This window comes from Pleurodeles waltl, chromosome 11 (assembly GCF_031143425.1).
Source record: "Pleurodeles waltl isolate 20211129_DDA chromosome 11, aPleWal1.hap1.20221129, whole genome shotgun sequence".
Classification (NCBI taxonomy): domain Eukaryota; kingdom Metazoa; phylum Chordata; class Amphibia; order Caudata; family Salamandridae; genus Pleurodeles; species Pleurodeles waltl.
Genome location: NC_090450.1, coordinates 419,532,036 through 419,553,563, shown reverse-complemented (window position 1 = coordinate 419,553,563; position 21,528 = coordinate 419,532,036). Strand labels below are relative to the sequence as shown.

General features: G+C 46.0%; 1 protein-coding gene across 1 annotated transcript in view; it reads left to right on the top strand.

The window, feature by feature from the left end:
• Positions 1 to 21,528, top strand: part of SAG (S-antigen visual arrestin) — a 116,582-nt gene that overhangs the window by 26,904 nt on the left and 68,150 nt on the right. Inside the window, exon 3 of the mRNA XM_069213765.1 lies at positions 10,062 to 10,122. Coding sequence (XP_069069866.1) covers positions 10,062 to 10,122 — 61 coding nt within the window. The remainder of the gene's footprint in view (positions 1 to 10,061; positions 10,123 to 21,528) is intronic.

Here is a 21,528-nt window from a genome sequence, read left to right as displayed (position 1 = left end):
ATTCGATCGGCTTCTCCCTCAGTTTGGGAAAATCATTCGTAAAAGACTGAATATCGCTCCTGTGCCATGGTACATGTACTAATTTTCCCCCTGCTGTCTCCCTCATTGGTAACATGGTTACGGTCTCGCTGCTCTGCGGTCTTTTCTCATTGTGCTCTGTGGCACTGTCCCTCCTCTTATCCTTCCTTTTTCCCCATCTGCTTTCCCACTTGTCTAAGCACCTCCACACTTGTGCACTCTGCAACAATTCTCTAAGGTGTGCCTTCATGCCTGCTGATCTCATGTGTTCAAAATCTGTGGTCCCAAAATCCAACCTATAGCTCCTGCTCAAGTGTTTCGTCTTGCCTATGTCAATCCCGTTCCTGTCTGCTACTTCCTGCAAACTTTTATGTACCTTGTTTACTTCTTTCGTGATCTTTGGACATAGATACCTCAACTCCTCTTCCGTGTAGGACTCTAACCTGTTCACACCCATATTTCCTTCCACCAATTCTTGTGCTTCCATGTTCAGCCTCATCCTGCTCAAGTAATCTTCTCCTTTCCCACTGTCTGAACTTTGTGTGGAATTTAGACTGTTGAACCACTGTGTCAGCTGTTGCGCATTTACCCCCATCAGTGTAGCATTCACATCGACTGCCATCGATGGTTGCGGCAACTTTTCAGTGTTCGATGTTAATGGTATTATCAGTGGGAGGCTCGACCTCACCAGTGTTGACTGAGCGCATACGGGACTAAACTCCATCAAGGACCCGGACCCAGTTGGCTGAGTCGCTATCGGGGTTATCCCTGGAGTGTTTTCTATGCACCTTCTTTCTGTCCCATTCTGCAGCATTTGTCCCTGACTGCTCATACCTAAGTTAGGCTGACTATACAAAGGTACCACTGGACCTACAGTAATGGGCAGTGATATTGCATCTGGATTCTGTCCATTTCCCATATTCTGAGGCATGTTCATCCCCATATTATGGGCCATCATTGCCGGCATGCCCATCTGACTCCCCGTCATTTGAGCATGAACATTTCCTCCCTGCATCTGCTTTTGAGGCATCATAAACTGAGTTGATTCAGCTTGTGCCATTGTTGGGTTGTAACCATTCTGTACGCCCCTTACGGTTGGATCTAGAATCATCCCTCCATTGTTGTCACTGCTGTAGTACCCTGGCATCTGCGGCTGATAATGTTCTGCTGGTTTCAACACGGGCACATCTGGATACATTCTCCTAACCTGCGGTATCTGTGGGGTGAGCAGTAAACTCGGATCCTTAGATCCCGATGGTACTCCTGTATTCTGCGTTTCACTGTTCTGTACCGATGCCGGAGGGGCAGAACTGGTACTTGGACCTTGTCCATTCTCTGCATAAGGCGGTGGACGGTCGTTCAGCAATTGCATTATCAACTCCTCATCCTCTAACTCCTCTTCTCTTCTCAACTTTTCCTCGTTCTCTCTATCCTTGGAACATTTCCTGTCTGTCTTACAGGTAGCTTTCTTACCTGTCTCCTCTTCATCTTTAGTAATTGCGGGGAACAATTTTATTCCCTGCAATACATCTGACCTCCACACCTTCTGCGCATTATCCCACCTAGCATCCGCTAGTGTCTTTTCTACCTTCCTCATCCTTGTTTCAAACTTGTTTTTCTGTTGCTGTCTAGCCATGAGTTCCCAGATTGCTAGAGCCTCAAACTGTGCTGGCCTTGGAGGCACCTTCATGTCATACATCGTAAATCTCAAATTCTCTAGGACCCTTATATTGAATGTCCCATGTATCGGGAATGCTACGCTCCCATGTTTCTCTGTCCACTTGTGCCATTGTTTTAGCCAAAGGCACGGAGCTACCCCTTTTTCCTCCATTACAATGTAAGCTGGTGTACCCTCGGGCGGCGTTTCCTCTCCTACGCTCGCTTTAATGTATGACTCTCCCTTCATCGCGCTCCTGAATGCTTTAAGGAATTTCATTTTCTCGTCTTTTAATTCACAAAGTTTATAATCAATAGGTCACTGTTATTCCACAAAATTTGTAATCAATAGGTGACTTTAATTCCCGGAATACTCTTCACCTGCCTTTCCCCTTCCAATCGAGTCCCACGGACTGCGTCCAATCCGTGCGCGACCCTTCTCTCCAACCAACCTATCCCAGCGCGGCTCTTAGTGACGTCACACTCACACACACTGCGGCTGACAAAGCCTCGCGGCTAGTCCTCCTTCACTCAGTTCCTCCAGTAACAACTTTTTGCATGTATCGCGAGCTACCAAAAACTAAAACAGATCTGTCGGTTTACTACAGGAAGGGTAACATAATCGCTTCAGGACCTTAGGGACTTTTCACTAACCTCGGCCACTATTCGATCTCTTTCACCAGCCTCGGCCGCTATTCGGTCTTTCTCAGTCCCCACATTCGCAAGCAAATCTGACCCGCAGACCTACTCTCAACTTGTCAATGATCTGTTCTAGTGCACTTAGAATCTTGTCAAAGCCCGAAGTCGAAGTTCCTATCACTCCCTAACACACGTACCCACTCGTTGACCACGCCCGATCAACCTACTAAACCGCCCAGACCACAACATGGATCAACATACTCCGGAGTCTCTTGACCTCGCAGGGCCCGTCTCAACAACAACAACCACGTGGACCTTTTTATGCACAAAGCGCCAGACGCACATGAAGTTCGACGACTTCCCTACTCTCGTACTCGGAGCCGCACCTCCGCTATTTCTATGAAGTTCGACGACTCCTCTACTTCTACACTCGGAGTCGCACCTCCGCTATCCTTAAAAGAAAACCCTCGCAACCTTTTCACACACCCTGCGGCAATAAGCTGTGCAAGCGCAAAACCCTAACTTCACTCATACCATCACTAGTACCGCCAACGCTGTTTCCACATCTCCTTTCTCTCCATTCGCAAGTTCCGAGATCCCGGGAAAGTCGCGGTGGACCTAGCCCATCATCATCTTGTCAATTATTTTCATCCAAGAAAATCTAATTCAACTTTCCGAATGAGGCCTCAAAATGCGTAACCGTTAGTTCGACACCATGTACTCTAATGGTACAGGGTCCCAAAAGACGTAACCGTCCTCTGCTACCATCTACTGATAGAGCGGAACGTGGTAACAATTTACCTGCGTTTGGACGCTCTTTAGGTCGATGAATCTTTTGACTAAGTGGGAACTCTCTGTACTTTTAATCGATCAATCACCTTTTATCGATAATCAATAACGAACATAAGCAACACCTTGAACAACATAACACTTAACAATTAATCCAGAATACATTTCGGCGAACCCTGACCTTTCAGCCAGGAATAACCACACCAGTTTATTGCGAAGTTAGTGAATTTATTTCCCTATATTAACAAAGCTAGCACAATATAAATGTGTCTCAAAACCAAATGATAAACATATATGAACATTAATAGCTGTCCATAACGTCGAAACAAGTGTAATCTATGTAGCATTTGAATCACGAGGCATTCGATAATAGCAATGCAAATCACTAATACGATAATCTGTAATGGGCTAATTGCGTACATTTAGTCAGCATAACAAGATCTCAAATTGCATTGTGCGACATATGGAATCCTCATCTAACCTCAAATTAGCATCAGCATGTGGGACTTCATGCAAAAAAAACAATTTGGCAACATCAATTTAGAAAACTCCTAGCTAGGGTCCTTATCAAAATCAGCAGTTGGTTACCTAAAAGAAACACAATGCAATTTTACAATTTCCTTTCATAATTACCAATTCCGATCAGCAATCAATGAACTCTTCGTCTCACAGGTATCGTTTCTCGATCAGCATAGGACGGGACAAAGGGGCAGGGGTGGATGGGGCAATTGCCTCACGGCGGCAAGGTAAGGCTACTACTTCATGCAAAGGGGCAAGTCAAGGTTAAAGTCTCTAGGGCAAGAATCATTAAAGTCTCTTTCTCTCGACTAGAGAAAGCATCAAAGTCTCTCAAAATGGCGTCGCAGCAAAATGGGTCATAGTAGCTACGAAGTCAAAATGGCGGGATGTCCGAAGATAGAGAGAGAGCTTTCCTCTCGTGCACCTGGGTTTTATAGACAACAGTTCAACTCCAGTAGGGTCTCCATTGGTGGGTTCATAGGTTAGCTTCAAATTGACCAATCAAAAACGACAGTTCTCAAGCTTTTACTTAAGCATACATTATCCTTGGAGATGGGTACGTAATTTGCAACATTGTCTCTCGATTAGCTTACTCTCAGAGCCTCCATTGTCCGCACCTGCAAGTCGACCTTGAATTAAAGAGAAAATATGCCATGCTGGCACTAACTTTAAGATAAGCATGTGAACAGTTTCTGTGGAAAAGTACAGCTTCAAGCAGAAATACACGTTTAATAGCACAGTGGAAAAATACAAACATCTAAACCGTGAGACCAGGCAACTAGGCCAAAGCCTCCGCTAAAGTAATGCTAAGCTAAAACATTTCAAATAAGCAAATCGTAGCACACGTTTATGATTATGTCGGATTAGTGCAATTCTACCACACCACGTTATATAAAGCACGCGTATAAATGATGGCAAACTATTCTGAGGGCACAATTTGTCCCCGTACAATCTTTATTAGTTCGGTTAATATCACACATGATTGTTTCACACTACGTTTATGCGTTAATAAATCAAAACCTTCATTTTCTGCTTCATCAAAACCGAAGGTGGGCAGACAGCTATAGAAGCCTTCTTGACTGGGTGCCTTCTTGCCTGCCAGAAGTGAAAATGTGCAGAAATCCTTAATCTGCAATTGTTCAGGCCGCTCGGAAGCCTGTTTTGGCTTTAACTGATGGAATCACTTGAAGCGTCCCGATAACACACATTTATTCTTTTTGAGCGGTTTTGCAAAGGTGTGAAGTGTGTGCTTTTAAAGAACAGTTATAAATATAATTGCAGTACACACAGTCTGGGTATTACTAAAATCTATATTTTAAAAGCCCCTTTTTATCTTAAACTTTATTGCACATTTTATAGCAGCTTGTCTTCTACTGTGTGTAATGTAAGTTTAAATTAACAATTTACATATGCGCAGTGCTTTATGTCCCAGACTAGAACCCAGGCCCATATTTGCGGAATTTTAGCGCAGGGCAGCGCAGAAAGTCAGAGGGGAAGGGCAGGAATGGCCTGTTCTATGGCATACAGCACATTTCTGTCCTTCCCCATGTGCTGGCACAATTTCTGCTGCTTAGCGCCAATGCATGCACCCTTGCTCCATGGTGCAAAGGTGTGTGCGTTGCATGCAGGATTGTTTTTTGTGCAGAAAGTGGCATCTTCCTGCACAAAAACAATCCTGAGAGGCTTTTTGCTCTTTCTATGTGTGCTGCAGAATGCCTCCCTAACACAGAGTGAGGCAACGCAGCGATTTGCACTGCCTTGCCCTACTCCATATCTATGAGGCCACTCAAAGCCACGCAAAGTGGCTTTGCGTAGCCTTATAGATATGATTTAAAGGCTTGCGCTGCAGTTGCGCCACAAAAAGTGATGCAACGGCCATGCAAGGGGTTCATAAATATGTCCATAAGTCTTTTAATTACCTAAGTAAAGCAGCTAAAATTAGGGTTGAAAAACAGTTAAAAGGACCGCACACCTCTTAGGTATGAGTTACGAAAAATAACTATAACTCTTATGCAGTAAGGCAATAGATCATGTGGGTAAGTGTTTGGAAACTCCTGGTGCCAAGGTTTTTTCTGTAAGCTATGATGATAAATCTCAGTCGCTGTAGCAAAGGTGCCCCGACAGAATGCTACAAACTAGTCAAGCTCGACATAATGGGACACTGCTTTGACCTATTTTCATACCTGCACTGTGTATAACGAGTGGCAGCTCAGATGGATTGAGTCCAAGTGGCTGCAGAGCTGTAAAATTTGCCACATAAATCTAAACATCCAAAAATCAGGATCCAAAACCAGAAGTGGTCCCATGTTATTCATATTTTACATTTTCAAGGCACCAAAGACGTAGTTCACAAAGTCAAAGTCTCTTGGTATTTATTTCACGGGTGTATAAGGAATCTGGCCATGCAGGGAGATGAATCAGAACTAAATAGTTTCACTAGCCAGAGTTATTGGCTATGCACTTGACTGGTGCGGAAATTGATCTTGCACCCAAAGCATATCCAGCAAGTGCACCAAATAAACTTCACAGCCCAGATGCAGTCATGATTTTTAGTCAGCAGGGGAACTGTGATTTAGTGATAGGTTGTCACTGCAACCTCAAGCAGCAATATTTCTGGAACCATGAGGGATAGTACGTTGAAGCAATTCTAAAATCGGAGTGAATGGTGTCAATCAGTGCAACACCTCCCTAAGACCTAGCATGAATCTTTAAACTTTTGAGATCCTCTTGATCTGAAAAGTGTGAGATAGATAATCCAACAAAACAAGAAAGGTACAGTGTGTGTCCGGAAGTATGTAGCCTCACCAGGCTCGCAGTTGTGAAATGATTTAAATCGAGCTTTGACCCCTGTTCACTGGGATGTCCTTGAGTTCTGGCCAGAGGCATTGCAAGGTACCGGTGACTCTTTGGGAACTCACTTCCTTTGACAAGACTTCCAAGCTGACTTCAGCCAGGAGGGTCTTGCCTATGCTCTGCGTTTCAGGGGTCTGCACCTCTCGATACTGGACAATACACTGGACAAGGTCACCAGTAGCTATCTCCATATCCTAGGTCTGCTTCTGACTCTGAGGGGAAAGAACAGGGAGAGTCTGCTTCCTGATTAACCAATTCACATACACACATGCATACACACACAGGGATCCCCCCTTCCCTTCAAGCACCAGGCCACAAGCCTTCAGGTCACTGTCCTCTGGTAGGGAATGCCAGTACAATATAGAACCTTCATGGAATTTCTGATGGTAGGTATCATGAGGGAAAAATAATACTGCAGTGCAGGAAACAAGTGAAAAGAACAGATGGTAGAGTTGAGGGTACATTTTCAAGGATTCGTTAGCCTGGTCAAAATAACCCATGGATCAATCTTGGGTGAAGCCCAGACTAGGCTGAAAACAGCTATGTGCCACGCTGGCAGTGGCGGCCCGTCCTTTAGGGCGGAGGGGCCACGCCCTCACACCCTTTGCCCCTCATGAAGTGTGTCTGTCAGGCTGAACAAAGGCCAGCCTGACAGACACTCTTCATTTTCAGCTCAGACAGCCAGGAGTGAGCCATGCGCGATTTGCGCAGACTCCTGAGTGCCTGATCTGAACTTTGCTGGGCTGAGGAGGTCACAGCTCCTATGGGCGTGACCTCCTCGGCTCAGCAAAGGTGCCTCGAGGCCCTCTCCTGGGTGACGAGGAAAGCATCACCCATTGACACTCGCCCTGGGCGCTTCAGGTTTAAGCCCTGAAGCACCCAGGGCGAGTGTCAATCAGGGACACTTCATCACAGAGTGGGGTGGGGTCAGCAGTCTCACTGACCCCATCCCACTCTGTGACGAGGCTGGGACTGCTGCCTTCCCTCATTGGCTGACCTTCGGTCACCCTCCTGGGACCTGGAGGCTGAAGGTAAGTGTGTGTGTGTGTGTCTGTGATGTTTTAAATTGAATGTTTGGTGAGCGTGCATGTTTGAGTGTTATGAGTGTTGTTAATGGATGTGCGTGCGTGTGTGTGAAAGAATGTGTGTGTGTGATCTTTTAAAATGAATGTTTGGTGCGTGCGTGCATGTCTGAATGTTATGAGTGTTAATGGCTGTTCGTGCATGCGTGCGTGCGTGTGTGAAAGAATGAGTGTGTGTGATGTTTTAAAATGAATGTATGGTGCGTGCGTGCATGAATGGTATGAGTGTTGTTGATGGATGTGCGTGCGTGTCTGTGTGTGAAAGAATGAGCTGTGTGTGTGCTTCCCTCCCGCCCCCCTCCCTCCAAAGCTGCCGGCGGCCACTGCACGCTGGGTTCATTCTCTACGAATACCACATACATAAATACATACATACATACATACATACACGTGCCAAAGTAAATGAACCATGTAGCACCTTGTTGACCAGTAATGTCTCCTCTGAAGGTCTGGGTTGTACTAAGAAACAGAGCTGGTGTTATTGTGTACATGTAAGAGTGGATCTCGCAAGGAATAGGCAAGGGAGACAGAGGGGCTGTTAGGGTGGAAATACATCATGTCCGGTCTTTGGTGCTCATGGCCGGTTCCCTGAGGAAAGCACTGGCTTTACTTAGCTGCAGGAAATAAACATGTGCCGGCTGATACATCTGCTCTTAAATAACCAGAATCAGCAATGCACCACTAATCAAACGTGGAATAACCTGGAAAATAGATGTAGTGATACCGGTAACAGCTACCACAAAATCGTTTTAGTCTGTTGAAGTCATTTATTTTAAGAAATCACGTTTGCTCGTTTTAACTTTAAAAACAAACACCATAGGTACAGAATATTGGTGTTTTGAGTTGAACTGTTTTGCAACAGAACACTCTTGGGTAAACTCAGAAGACGCGACCTAAAGCGATTACATTTGCGAGGTTGCAACCAGAACAAGAGCCTTTGAATGGAGGGTTGGACGTCTAAAAACCTCTACATTGTGCCTTTCCGCCTCGGAGCTCCCTCCTTTTGACTGAGCCTTTTGGTTTAACATTATTGTAGAATCCCAAAGATCACCAGGAGCTCTTGAACATCACCCATAATTATTACATTGCCCATAATGCTCAATGTTATTTACAAATCTTGGGCCTAGCATGAGAATTCTAAAATATGTTTGGAGTTTCACCCCAACTCCAGCAGATGCTAAAACCGCCTCTTAGTTTTCATCGAGTATCATAAAGCATAAGTTCCCCTTTAACTTGTGTGCTGGGAAATCATATTTTTATTTGATCTTTAGCACTGGCTTGACATGTGCACATTGTGTGCCTTATTTAATGTCATAGTGTATCTGGGTTTTTAGCCACTACCACCCCCTAGCGTACACACCTTGCTTTTCAATTCCGCTACGACCTGGAGAGTCGAGGGCCCCAAGGGAGTAACTTGGCTACCCAGTGGGAATACAATAATACAATTGTTTACAATGGTAAACAATAGCAGCAACGCAGCAGATTGTGTGGTAACCACTGGATGCCCAAACTCCCCTCAAAAGCGCCTCACAAATATCTCCTTGTGTCACAGATAAGAGTCAGTCACCGCTTACTTATTTCTTCTCTATATTTTGAAGTATGCTGGTCACAAATGTCCAGTGTCTGCTTCTTTCTGTAATTATGTGTGCCTTTGTATGTTATGTCTTTATTCACTTGTATTTCTTTGCCAGGCTTCTCCAGATAGGTTACAGCTGGGGTGTTTCTGTTTTGTTCTGTTGTCTCTTTCCATCTGTATTTTTGTGCTTTGTCTTTTAAACTACATTTTCACATTTTCGCCTGTGTGTTTGCTTCGCCCATAGTTGTTTGCTGTATCTGTCTTGATACCTTTTCATTTGGTGTTTCTCTGTCTTGTGTCTGTATTTGTCTTGTTTCCTGTGCTTTGTCTCTCAGGTACATTTTCACCAAGTGTGTCTACTACATATGTTGTGCCTGTTTGTGCCTGGGTATCTGTCTAACCTCTCATAGTGCATTTTCACCCAGCGCGTTTATGGTGTGTGTCTGGTTTTCTGTGTTTCTATTAAACCTCTCTTGTCTCTGTAAGTGTGTTTCTATCCATCTGTGTATCCGTATCTTGTCTTTCTTGGTGAATGTGTTTTCCCTGTTTCTGTGTTTCTGTGCCACAACGTTTCTGTACTGCTTCACCTAGTGTGTTTCTATGTGGTTTCTCTCTATGTGTCTCTTCCCCTGCTTTGTCACTGCTTGTACCTTTCAACCCTGAATGTGCCTGCAGGTTGTGTTTCTACCCGCATGTGTTTCTGTGCCATTTGTCTTGTAGTTTGCTTCTGTTGGGTCTCCCACTGCATGTGTTTCTTTGCCATGTAAATCTTGTAGCCTTTTATCACTGAATGTCTGGAGGCAATTCTTGTGACTGAAAATGCTCAGTGTTTTTGATGTATTCTCTCTAACAATCATCTCTCCCTTCCTCCTTGTAACTCCTTCTCTTTGTCACCCTCACTCCGTCACTCCCCTCTTTTACTCTTCTAGGTGAGCGTGTACTTGGGGAAGCGCGACTATATCGATCATGTGGAGCGTGTGGACCCTGTGGGTGAGTTGAAGAGGATGGATGATGTAAAGTAATGGTCTCCCTTCAATGCCTCCTCTATACCTTCCATGTCACATCTTATTTGCATATTATCCTTTCCTGCCTCCCTCAACATTTTTTACACCTTCTCTCTTCCTACTGTCTCGAGGTTTTCTGCATCGATTGTCCTTACCACTCTTCCCAATGGAGCTTCTTGAGCTTCCTGAACTTCTCTGGGAAGGAAACTCATAAGACATTTTAGGTGCCACTAGCCCAATGAGAAGAACACCCATTAATGTATTATAATTACAAGATCATTTTTCGAGGTGGCTAAAACACTCCGTAATGGGTAGGGCCAGTTCAGGAAGAATTAATTATTTAATTTAAGAAATATTTGGGAAAGAGGTTTATCATTGACTGTTGTTATGGAGAGTGGAATGAAATTAAAACCGAGGCAGATGGAGAAATGCTTGAGAGCAACACCACAGACCCAAGGACGTCATCCTTACATCATCTAGAAACCAATGGGATTGCGGCGTTCCACAATCATCCTATTATGAAGGGTATGAGTATGCAGCTGTAAATAAAGGAGAGTGCTGGTGAAAGAGTGTGGGTTTGTTAGTGAGGGTCTTTAGGTTAACATTCCGCCCAACCACAGAGGCGCCCCAATTCGCTTGTTTGGGGAGAGGTGGAAGAGTACGCACTGTAGAAGTGTTTATGAGGAAGAAGAGGTAAAGAAGCCCGAGAAGTAATAAAGAAGGATGTGACTCAAGGAACATGGGGAAGAAATTGTATGTGAAGGAGAACGGGCAAGAGTGAAACATGGGAATCTGGTGTATTCCCGAGTTAAGGTAAGCCATGGAATCAATAAGATTGAGGGGTGCCAAGATGTGTAGCAATAATGATTTGATGATGACAAGATAATGATTTGACTGACAATGAAAGAGGAGATGCTGTGCATGTTTCTGAAGATAAGAGAAAGTACTGTGTAAAATTTCGAAATAAGGTGCCCCGAGTACATTAAATGATTATTACAATCCATGTTCTCATGCTGGGGTTTCATTTTGTTTCTAACGGTTGTTTACCGGAGTGTGGTTGTGTGGCTGTGAGCGTATGAGTGTCATGCTACCTTCAGACTCTGGAATGCGGGGAAGTCACATTTTATGGGCTAGAATGTTGTACTTTGCCCGAACTGACGTTTTCTGGAGCGCTGCCTACTTAGTTTCTCTACTTTTCTGTCTGTAGCCGATAAGTCAGATTTCGGAGTGCACACGTTTGCTAATATCTGCTTTACACGCCTGCAAACCTTTCAAAACATTTTGATTTCTAAATGCTGAGACTTTAAGTTTGGGGTAGCCAGAGCCACCCACTAAACTTCCGCTCTTAATTCCAAGTTGTCCGACGCCTGTTTCCTGGCAAAGGCATTTTCCCTGATTGATAACCATTAATAATCATTAGACCAGGTGGCAAGGTGAAGTAGAGATCCACGGCCCTGATGAATGCCCGAGACCCGCTAGGGCTGTTAGATATGGGTAGAAACATGTTGGCCTTCTAATAGGTGACTCGAAACATAATGGTCGAGATATCACCTCTTTCTGTTTTTTAACAATACCCTTGTTTCCCACTAATAAAGGTGAAAGACAAGGGTAACAAGTTATTTTTAGTGTAGTCGTCTGGGTTCCTGTTTTTAACCAGTAGTTATTTATGAAGAACACCCTCCTGCGCTGAGTTATCAGGTGGTTGAGTCCGCCCTGGTGGCACAGTCCTACCAGGGAGGGGAGAGGAAGCCGATGATGAAGCATGACACTTAACGGTGTGTGAGGCTTCCTCTCCCATAGAAGAAATGACCCCCCTGTGGCCAAGAAAAACAGAAGTGATCCTCAATAAGAGGTTTCTAAAAAAAGAGAACCATTTTAGAGTTTCTCCATTACAGCAGTAACATTTGATAGTGTGTGTTCTTAGGTGTAGGGGCAATGTCACTTCTCTTTACCCTCCTCTTCCTCTCTACCTTTATGTGTTTGAAAATGTTCTCATGTAACACCTATGGCATTTGACACATTCCCAGCTTTGCAACATGCTGTAAACCTGGGAATGAGTCAAAAGCCTACTCCTCCCCAGGGAAGGTGTAAGGGAGGCACAACAAGGAGAAATAACAATATGTCCCTCATTAAGACATTGGCGGTAATGACCGCCTACCGCCGCGGCGACGGGCGCCAAAATACTGTCGCCGTGGCTACTTACCGTCTGCGATATTATGACCATAGCCAGAATTGAGCTAGAAGGTTGGCGGAATTCCGGCTACGGTCATGGCGGCGGATGGCGGTAAGGTGGCGCTGCTGCCTGCAGCAGCGCCACACCAGTAGACCGCCACAGACCGTATCATGACCCATGATACGGCCTGGCAGTGTTCTGCTGGCGGACACTGTTGCTGGAATCAGCGCCGCGTCCCGTCTCCTGCCGGAGGACCCCCTGCAAGCAGGTAAGTCGGGTGCTCCAACAGGGGAAAGAGGTGGGGGGTGTTGTGTGTGTGTGGGAGTATGTGATTGTGTGTGTGCATGCTGGTGTATGGTGTGTGGAATGTGTGTGTGCGTGTGTGCTTGAGCCAAACCGCCAATGTCATATTTTGGGGGAAGGTACCGCCAGCCTGTTGGCAGTACCTTTCTCCAAAATACCGCCGTCCGCCAGGGACATAATGAGGGCCAATATCTCCTAGTTTTTATCTCTTTCTGTGTGGGCTGCATTCTGCAGCACACATTTGAGAGGAAATCACCTCCGTCAATTGTATTTGTGCAGGAAGTTGTCCCTTCCTGCACAAAAACAATCATACCTATAACGTACACATCCTTGCACCATGGTGCAAGGGTGCCTGCGCTGGTGCATGGCAGACAATTGTGCCCAGCGCTGTGGAAGAGGACAGGATTGCACTGTATGCTATTGATAATGCACATTCCTGCCCTTTTCTTTTGACACAGGGCAGCACAGGCAGAAGGCTTGTGGTGCTGTCCTGTGCCAAAAGATTGTAAATATGCCTTTAAGTTTGTATGTAAAAATATAGAGGAAAATATATTATGAAAGTAGGTGCATATGGAAAAATATAAGCTTTGGGGTATATTTATGAGGCCCATTCCATCACTTTTGCACCACACAACGTGGTGCTGCGTGGTGCAAAAGTATTGAAAGCCCTAAGTCAGCTGCATGAAGCCACACAAGGCCACTTTGCGTGGCCCTGGTGGCCTCATAAATCTGGAGTAATGCAACACAGTGCAAATCGCTGTGTTGTGTTACTCTGCCCTGAAAAGGCATTCCATGGGCGTTCCGTGGGTGTTCCCACACAACACCCATGGATTTTGGTACATTCCTATACCTGGTAAACATGGGAAGTTGCCAAAATCATGTGCCTTACCAGAGGAGGCCTAACGTGAAGAAATATCACTATTTCTCCTTATTTCTCCCCCTTTCTATGTGTGCTGCATTCTGCAGCACATATAGAAAGAGTAAAATGCCTCTCAGGATTGTTTTTATGCAGGAAGGTGCCCCTTCCTGCACACAATCAACCCTACATGCAACACAGACACCCTTGCACCATGGTACACGGGTTGCTGCATTGGAGCTAGGCAGCCACTGCCCTGCACCACATTTCCCATAAATCTGTCCCCTGCTGTTCTTAACTTCACCTCTATGTACCTTATAGATATGCTTATCATTAAGGTACATATGTGTGAAGTTAACTATAGGAAACCTGTACTTATTTATATATACTTATCTTCATGATATTTTTGTTTTCGATATTTAGGCTTCGATATTTTGTCCCCACAAAAATGTAGTCTTGATATTCTTGTGGAAACCATCATTCAGGTGGAATTTCCACTTGGACGTCTGTTGGTATCCTCTCATGCGTGAAAGTCAAAGGCCAGTGCCCCTGCACTAAAGATTCACCACCAACAGTCACCTCCTCATAGCTGGGGAGTGGGCAGTAGGCACTATCTTCAAGTATGTGCGGGCAGGTTTACCTTGTATGCTGGGCAGTTCTTGACACCTTCGGTTATTAGTTTCTCGTGTGTGGACCTGAAAAGGCATATTGGCTGTCAAAATAGTTAGAGAAATGATTGCCATTAGTTATCTCAAGAAGATCTACAGGTCAATATGGAGAACGAAAGAGGGCACTAGACCGACCTCAACTAGATCAAAGCAAGGACATCCCTTCTGACTGACCCACAGAAGCAAACAAAACACACTTCGAAGAAGATGCCTATGTGTTACAGTAGATCCAGTGTCTTACGGGGCTGTGTGAAATGAGGACACACTGGGCTGCACTTTCAATGTCACAGTATCCATGGAGAGCTAGAGCAACAAAGCAATGTGATCACATGACTATCCTTCTAAACGGAACACATCAATCAATTATTGCTTGAGCCACTGAAGAATGATAACTAACTTAAAAAAACACACCACACCCTGTTGCCCTTGAAAATTCCCTCCATTGTACAGGACCTGAAAGAGTAAGGTTTTCTAGCAGAAATTCAAGGGCAAAATATTATGATACAATATGTGTGGGCCTAAATGATCGAGTACAAAAATAATGTGGCAGCCGTTTTCGGACACAGGACTCGGCCCATTCCCAAGAAAATTAATTACAAGGGATCAGGAAAGGAATAATATTACCCGTTAGGCCTGGCGGTGGGATCTCAAAGGGACTCCACCTGGGGCCAAAAACATTTAAAAAAAAATGGTGGCAGGTCCTTTGCAAAATCTAAATAATAAATAATGGGTGGTCTCCTGCGCTTGTATTTCTTTATGCCCCCTGGATGGGCCAGGTCCCAGGGGGGAGTTATACATTCTTTTGGGGGGGGGACATGGTTCCCCTTCCACAGGCCAGTTGTGGTCCTAGAGACCCCATCCAATGGGGCACAGACTTTAAAATGAATTGGGAGGGAGGCACGTGCCCCCCTTACAGGGCCGGTTCAGTCTGGGGACCACATCCCACAGAGACTAGCCGCAATAAGAAAGGTGAGGGGGCCTTACAGCTTCCACCTCCCAGAGCCATGAATGGCCCTGGGGACCCCATCTCTCAGGGCAGGCTCCGGTCAGTCCTGGGGTTCCCATCTCTGGGATCTAGCAGCATCCCTGCCCACACTGGGACAGACAGGGAAACCTGTGTTTGCTCCGGCTTGGCAGGAGCAATTTCAAAGCCCCCGCCAAGTGACAGCAAACACGAAGTCTGCTCCCAGCTGCCAGGAGCTTTAAACAAGCTTATGCCAGCTGGGAGCAGACTTCAGATCAGTTTCCCTGTCTGCAGTGATACAAGCAGGGAAACAGATCTGCATATTGCTCCCACCTACAGCGAGCATCATTTTTAGCTGCTCCCTGCCAGTGTGAGCAATGTCGGCTCCTGCTAGATGCAGGGAGCTGGCTGGGGCCGCAGGGGACCTTCTGGTGCCCTCGTGCCCCCGCCAAGGATATGGTGGATGCGCTGTGGGCACCAGGGCACCCACCTTTTTTTGGCCAGGCCCCAATGGGTGGGGTCCCTGGGGCTGAAATCGGCCCATGCCATGGATGGGGGCCGTGTGCCCCCCCTCCCCCATACATTTAATAATGGCCCCTGGGAGATGGGCTGAGTTTCTATGGTTTTGTGTATGTAAAATCTGAACCTAACTTAACTATAATGTCCCTGTAACCTTTTGTTTTTTAGAGAAAATAAATAAATGATATATATATATATATTTATATATATATATATATATATAGACACAAAAGCACTCCTTCTGGGCTCCACTGGCCCATTGGCCCATGAGGGGTGGTGCGAGAATTAGCAGAGAAAACCAGAATCCAAATCCACAACAGTCTAAAAGGTAAAACGCACACTCAGGACACCAGGAAGGTACGTTTTGGGAGAGTTTTAATCACCCAAACACATAATGCATTTCGGCTGAACCCAGAACCTTGATCACATGCATATATCTACCAATCGTAAACCATAAATACAAATTGTAGGAAAGTCCTCCTTTTTGCCCTGGTCATCCCCAAACGTTTTGGACTGATACTGGTGGTCATGACTCTTGGCTGTGCCCTTGGTACTGCTTTCAAGTCCCAGGGCCAGCGCTATCTGCAAAGTGGATATGCAAATTAGGATAATTATAATTGTCAAAATTAACCTACCTATAAGTCCCTAGAAAATGGTAGGGCATGTAGGTTTAGGGACTCCAGCATAGGTAGTGCACCCATAGGTGCAGTGCGGAGGTGCCCAGTGTCATTTTAAAGGAAGGCCCGCCTTGCTTGGTGCTTTTAAATTAAAGTTACATGCAAATTCGACTTTGGAATTAAAAGTACTTACAAAGTCTTAAACTACCTTATGTTTACATATAAGTCACCCCTAGGGTGTGCCCTATGTGTCCCTAGGGTTGGGTGCCATGTAACTAAAGCAGGGACCTTATAAAAATTGTTTTATAAGCCCTGGTGAGGTAAAACAGACACATTTGTTTTTCTCTCATTGTAGTGAATGGCCTCCACAGGCTGGAATGGAGAGACTTTATTTTAATTTATAAAGTCCCCTTAAGTGACAGATACCATACGTTTGGTATCAAATTAATTGTTATAATAAATCCCACAACTTACAATTGTTTGATTCAATATAAGGTAAGGGTTTTACAGTTTACCTAAAAAGTTGCCAACTTCAGCCCTGCAGTGTTTTTTGCTGCTTTGCTCTGATTGGCCAGCCTCTGGCAGCCTGGCCAGGCTGCGTTGATGAAGGATGAAGTGTGAAGTGGCCTGGCTCAACACAAAGAGATGTGCCTGGGTGAGGAGATCTTCCCTCAGCAATTGGAGAAGCAGGAAGCGGGGAGGGCTGCCAAATTGGTCTTCAAAGACAGGGAAGAACATTTAGAGCAACCCAGCACCTCCCTCACATCCTGCAAACCCAGACAATTAGGTGCCCCCTTGATTAGATTAGAAGAGGGCAGGAGAGGGGTGTGTTCAGGACTTTTAGCCACACCAGTGGGTGGGCTCAGCCAGATGTAACCTCCAAAAATCATTTTCAGCCATGATGGATTTTTGAGGAATGTTGCTCCCTGGGATTGATTTTTGCTACACTTTCCAGGAAGTGGTCATAACAGAGGGAAGGGCCCTGCACCAGATTGGAGAACCAGGACCTCCCTGTTTTTTTACCCAGGCGCAGGGATAAAACTGGCAGACTTGCACCCAGACCTCAGATCCCTACCAGGAAGAACTACAGGAGAAGGATTGCCCTGCTGGACCCCTGACCTGCACCTGGACACTGCACTCTGGAGGACTGCACCAGCTGCACACTTGGTACTTTGCCTGGCATCAGCCGGTTCAAGGAGGGACTCCCTGTTACAGGTGAAAACTTGCTATCCAGAGTCCCCTGCACCAACTCCTGAAGAAACTGACCAGCTGACTACTGTTCAGTGGCCAAAAAAGAGTTTGCACCAGGTGCATTCTTGGAGTTGTAGTCCGCACCCTCAAGGAGCATCTCAGAGCTTCTGGAACCTTGGGGGTGAGCTGTGGACCTCAAAAGAACCTTAAAGGAACACCTGAAAGAAGATCCAGAAGTTTGGAGAAGTATGGAGAACTTGTGGAAAAAAGCTCCATAAAGGGACCGACCTGCTGCGGCAACTATAGTCGGCTTGCCTCAACTGCGACCCGGCCTGACTTGCAGGTTTGTCCCAGTGAAGAAAATCTCTGAGAAAGTGACTAAGTCCGAATGTAGGAAGTTGACTGGGACCTCCCAGGCAGTGTATCCGAAGAGGGCTTCAGGGACGTCAGATCAAGTTTCAGGTTTGCCCTGGTCGATGGATTTTCATCTCGAAAAAACGACTAAGTCCGAAGGTAAAAATCTCCATCGAGGGCTACTGCAACGCCTATCCGAGGAAGAGTTCAAGGATGTTGGATAGGACTGGTGACTTGGTCCCGCTGAAGAAAATCTTCAAGAAAACGAATAAGGCCCATATTTATACATTTTTAGCGCTGCATTTCAAAAGGGGCGCAAACGTACAAAATACAATTAGATTTTTGAATTTGCACCGCATTTGTGTCAAAAAATGACGCAAATGCTGCACTAAAAAAATATCAATATGGGCCTAAGTTCGAAGGTAACCTTTTGACCAAGGCCTCCTGCGAGTTGTAGCCGAGCAGGGTTCCATCGCGGTCAGCCTCAAACTTTGACTTTGCCCCGGTCGAGGTGCGACTAGATGACCAGATTGGTACTATTAGTTTCTAAGCGCTAAAAAGCATTAATTCTTTAAAAATTCATATCTCCAGTTCCCTTTATCCGATTTTATTTGTTTTGGTTTCATTTTAAAGCTAAAATTGTTTTTGGATTTTTAAACTGTTTCCTATGTTTTATTTAATTACTGTTTTGTGACATTTGAATGCTTTATGCTTTGTCTCCTAAGTTAAGCCTTGTTGCTTGCTGCCAAGCTACCAAGGGTTGGGCTAGGTTTAATTCAGTGAGACCTAACTGGACCTAAGCGGAGGTTAGTGGCCTATTGCTAAATGTAGGTACTCACCTGCCCTTATCAATAACCCATTTTCCAACATTTTTGGTGCGCAGTGGTGGGATCCTGTACTTGCGTTCAGTATCACGTTACAGTTTTAAGTAAAGCAAATGGAAAATCCTTTAAATTGTCCTAGTGCAAAAATTGTTTTCAATTTTTAATTTGGATTACTTTCTATTATTGAATTTTTGAGCTTTTTCTGAATTCTTGTTTCCAATTTTTGCAAAAAGTGTTTGTTGAAACAAAACTAGGAAACTATGGAGCTTGATCTGGCTAGCCTACCCTCACTGACAGTAGTCCATCTTAAGGGGTTGTGTACTGAGAAGGGGTTGCCTGCAATCACTGACCACAGGAAACATGTCCTGATTAAATCCCTGACAAAATGGGCTGAGGCCTAAGAAGTAGGCTCAGAGGAAGCTCAAGAGGAGGAAGAAGCAGAGGAGGATGCTAGCTCCATCCACTCAGGGGAGGGAGGGCAGCTGAGCCTAGGTGAGGAGGAGAAAGACCGGTCCTCACTGCACACAGTCACTAGGGCCATACCCAAAGCTAGTTGGGGAAAGGGGGTCCCTTTAGAAGAAGAGAACCTGTTCCTTAGGGAAAGAGAGCTGGAAGCCCAGGTAGCATTTATAGCTTTGGGGGCAGAGAAGCTGGCCCTAGAAAAGAAAAAGTGGGCAAGAGAAGAGAAAAGAGATGGTGGCAGCGACAGAGAAGCTGAGATGTCCATGGGTGGGGGTTTTTGCCCCAGGTTACCCAAGGGGTGGTTCCTGTCTATGTAGAGGGGGGTGGCATAGATAAGTGGCTGGAGACCTTTGAGAGGGTGCTCCAGATGAGGAGAGGTAAGCCTCAGTACTTGGGTTCACTTCTTTGGGAGTTGGTCCCCAACTCTGGGAGGGATAGGCTTCTGACCTTGAGGGGGAGGAGGCAGATTCAAACCCCAGTATGAAGAGATGCTTAACTAAAAAGTTCGGTCTGACCCAGGAGCAGTATATGCTCACATTTAGGGACACCCAAAAGACAAGCACCCATTCCTGGGTGGACTTTGTAGACATCTCAGTTAAGGCACTAGAGGGCTGGATACAGGGCAACAAGGTAAGTACCTTTGAGAGGCTTTACAATTTGATTATGAGGGAGCACCTTCTAACTAAGTGTGCCCTAGAGAAGCTCCGCCAGTATCTAGTTGACTCTAAGTTGACCAATCCCAGAGAGCTGAGGGAGGCAGCGGATGGCTGGTTAAAAACTAGGGTTAACCAGAAACCCCTAGAGGGTGATCAGAAAAAGGGAGTACATGTTTCTTCTCAGGGTAAGAACCAAGGGAAAAATGATAAAAAGCCCAAGGAGTCCTCACAAGAGTCCCCAAACACTTCTCAGGGTGGGTGAGCCCCAAGACATTCCACTTCTAAGGGGAAGGGGTATCAGGGGAAGCATTACGATCCTGTTAAGGTAGGAAAGTTTCAGGAGCTTGCTAAGGCCGGAAAGTGCTTTGAGTGTCATCAACCTGGGCACAAAAGAGGAGATGCTATCTGCTCCAAGAAGCCCCCCCCCCACTGGTGGGAAATCCCATGGAACTACTAGTGTAGGGATGGGGGTGGAAGTTGGCCCAGGGCCGGGATCAGGGTACACAGAGGTCACCTTAGTATCCGTGGGTCAGGTGGACATGGCAACTATGGCCACCTTACCTCCCAGCATGGAGAGGTATAGGCAAAGGCTTAAAGTCAATGGGACTGAGATGGAAGCTTTGAGAGATACAGGAGCCTGTGTGACAATGATCACAGAGAAACTGGTTTCTCCAGAACAGGTCTTACCAGGTGCTTTCCACCAAGTAACTTATGCAGATAGCCGAACCAAACTTCATCCCATGGCCACTGTGAGCCTGGAATAGGGAGGTGTGACTGGCCCTAAGAAGGTAGCTATAGTTCCTGCCCTATCAGTAGAGTGTCTGTTGGAAAATGATCTTGAAGCATCTGAATGGTCAGAGGTGGAGAGAAGGGTCTATGCACAGATGATGGACCTCCCTGAATGGGTGTGTGCTGTGACCATGTCACAGGCAGCACAACAGGGAAGTTCTGGACACCTGAACCCTGGAACAATGGGCCACGCCCCCAAGAACAAGAGAAAGGGTACTGGGTCTGGCTTGCCAGCCCCCACAAGTACAGAGGGCCAGGAGGAATCCAAACCTGAGGAGGAGGATCTGACCCTTGATGGAGGGCCACTTCCCCTGCAAGCTCTGCCTGACTCGGCAGAACTGCAAGGGGCAGGTATGCCCACCAGAGAAGAGTTGTACCAGGGACAAAGAGAGTGTCCCACTCTTGAGGGCCTAAGGCAGACTGCTACCAGGCCAGAACAAGAGGATACCAGTGGAACCCACAAGGTTTACTGGGATGATGGAGTTCTCTACTCTGAACCAAGGGACCCCAAACCAGGGGCAACCAGGAGAGTGGTGGTCCTCCAGCAGTATAGAGAATTCCTTCTCACTTTAAGCCATGATATTCCCTTGGCTGGTCATTTGGGACAGATCAAGACCAGGAACAGGCTGGAAAGCCATTTTTATTGGCCCCAAATGTCAGAAAAAGTCAGGGGATTTTGCAGCTCCTGTGTCACCTGCCAGGCCAATGGCAAGGCAGGGAGCAAGCCAACGGCTCCCTTGATACCACTGCCAGTGATTGGGACTCCCTTTGAGAGGGTGGGATTGACATTTGTTGGTCCCTTAGACCCACCAACGTTCTCAGGCAACAGGTACATTTTGGTGGTTGTGGACCATGCCACCAGGTACCCTGAGGCAATACCCCTCAGGACAGTCACTGCTCCCACTGTGGTTAGGGCCCTGCTTGGTGTGTTCACAAGAGTGGGATTCCCAAAGGAGGTGGTCTGAGATAGGGGCACAAATGTTATGTCTACCTATCTGAAACCAATGTGGGATGAG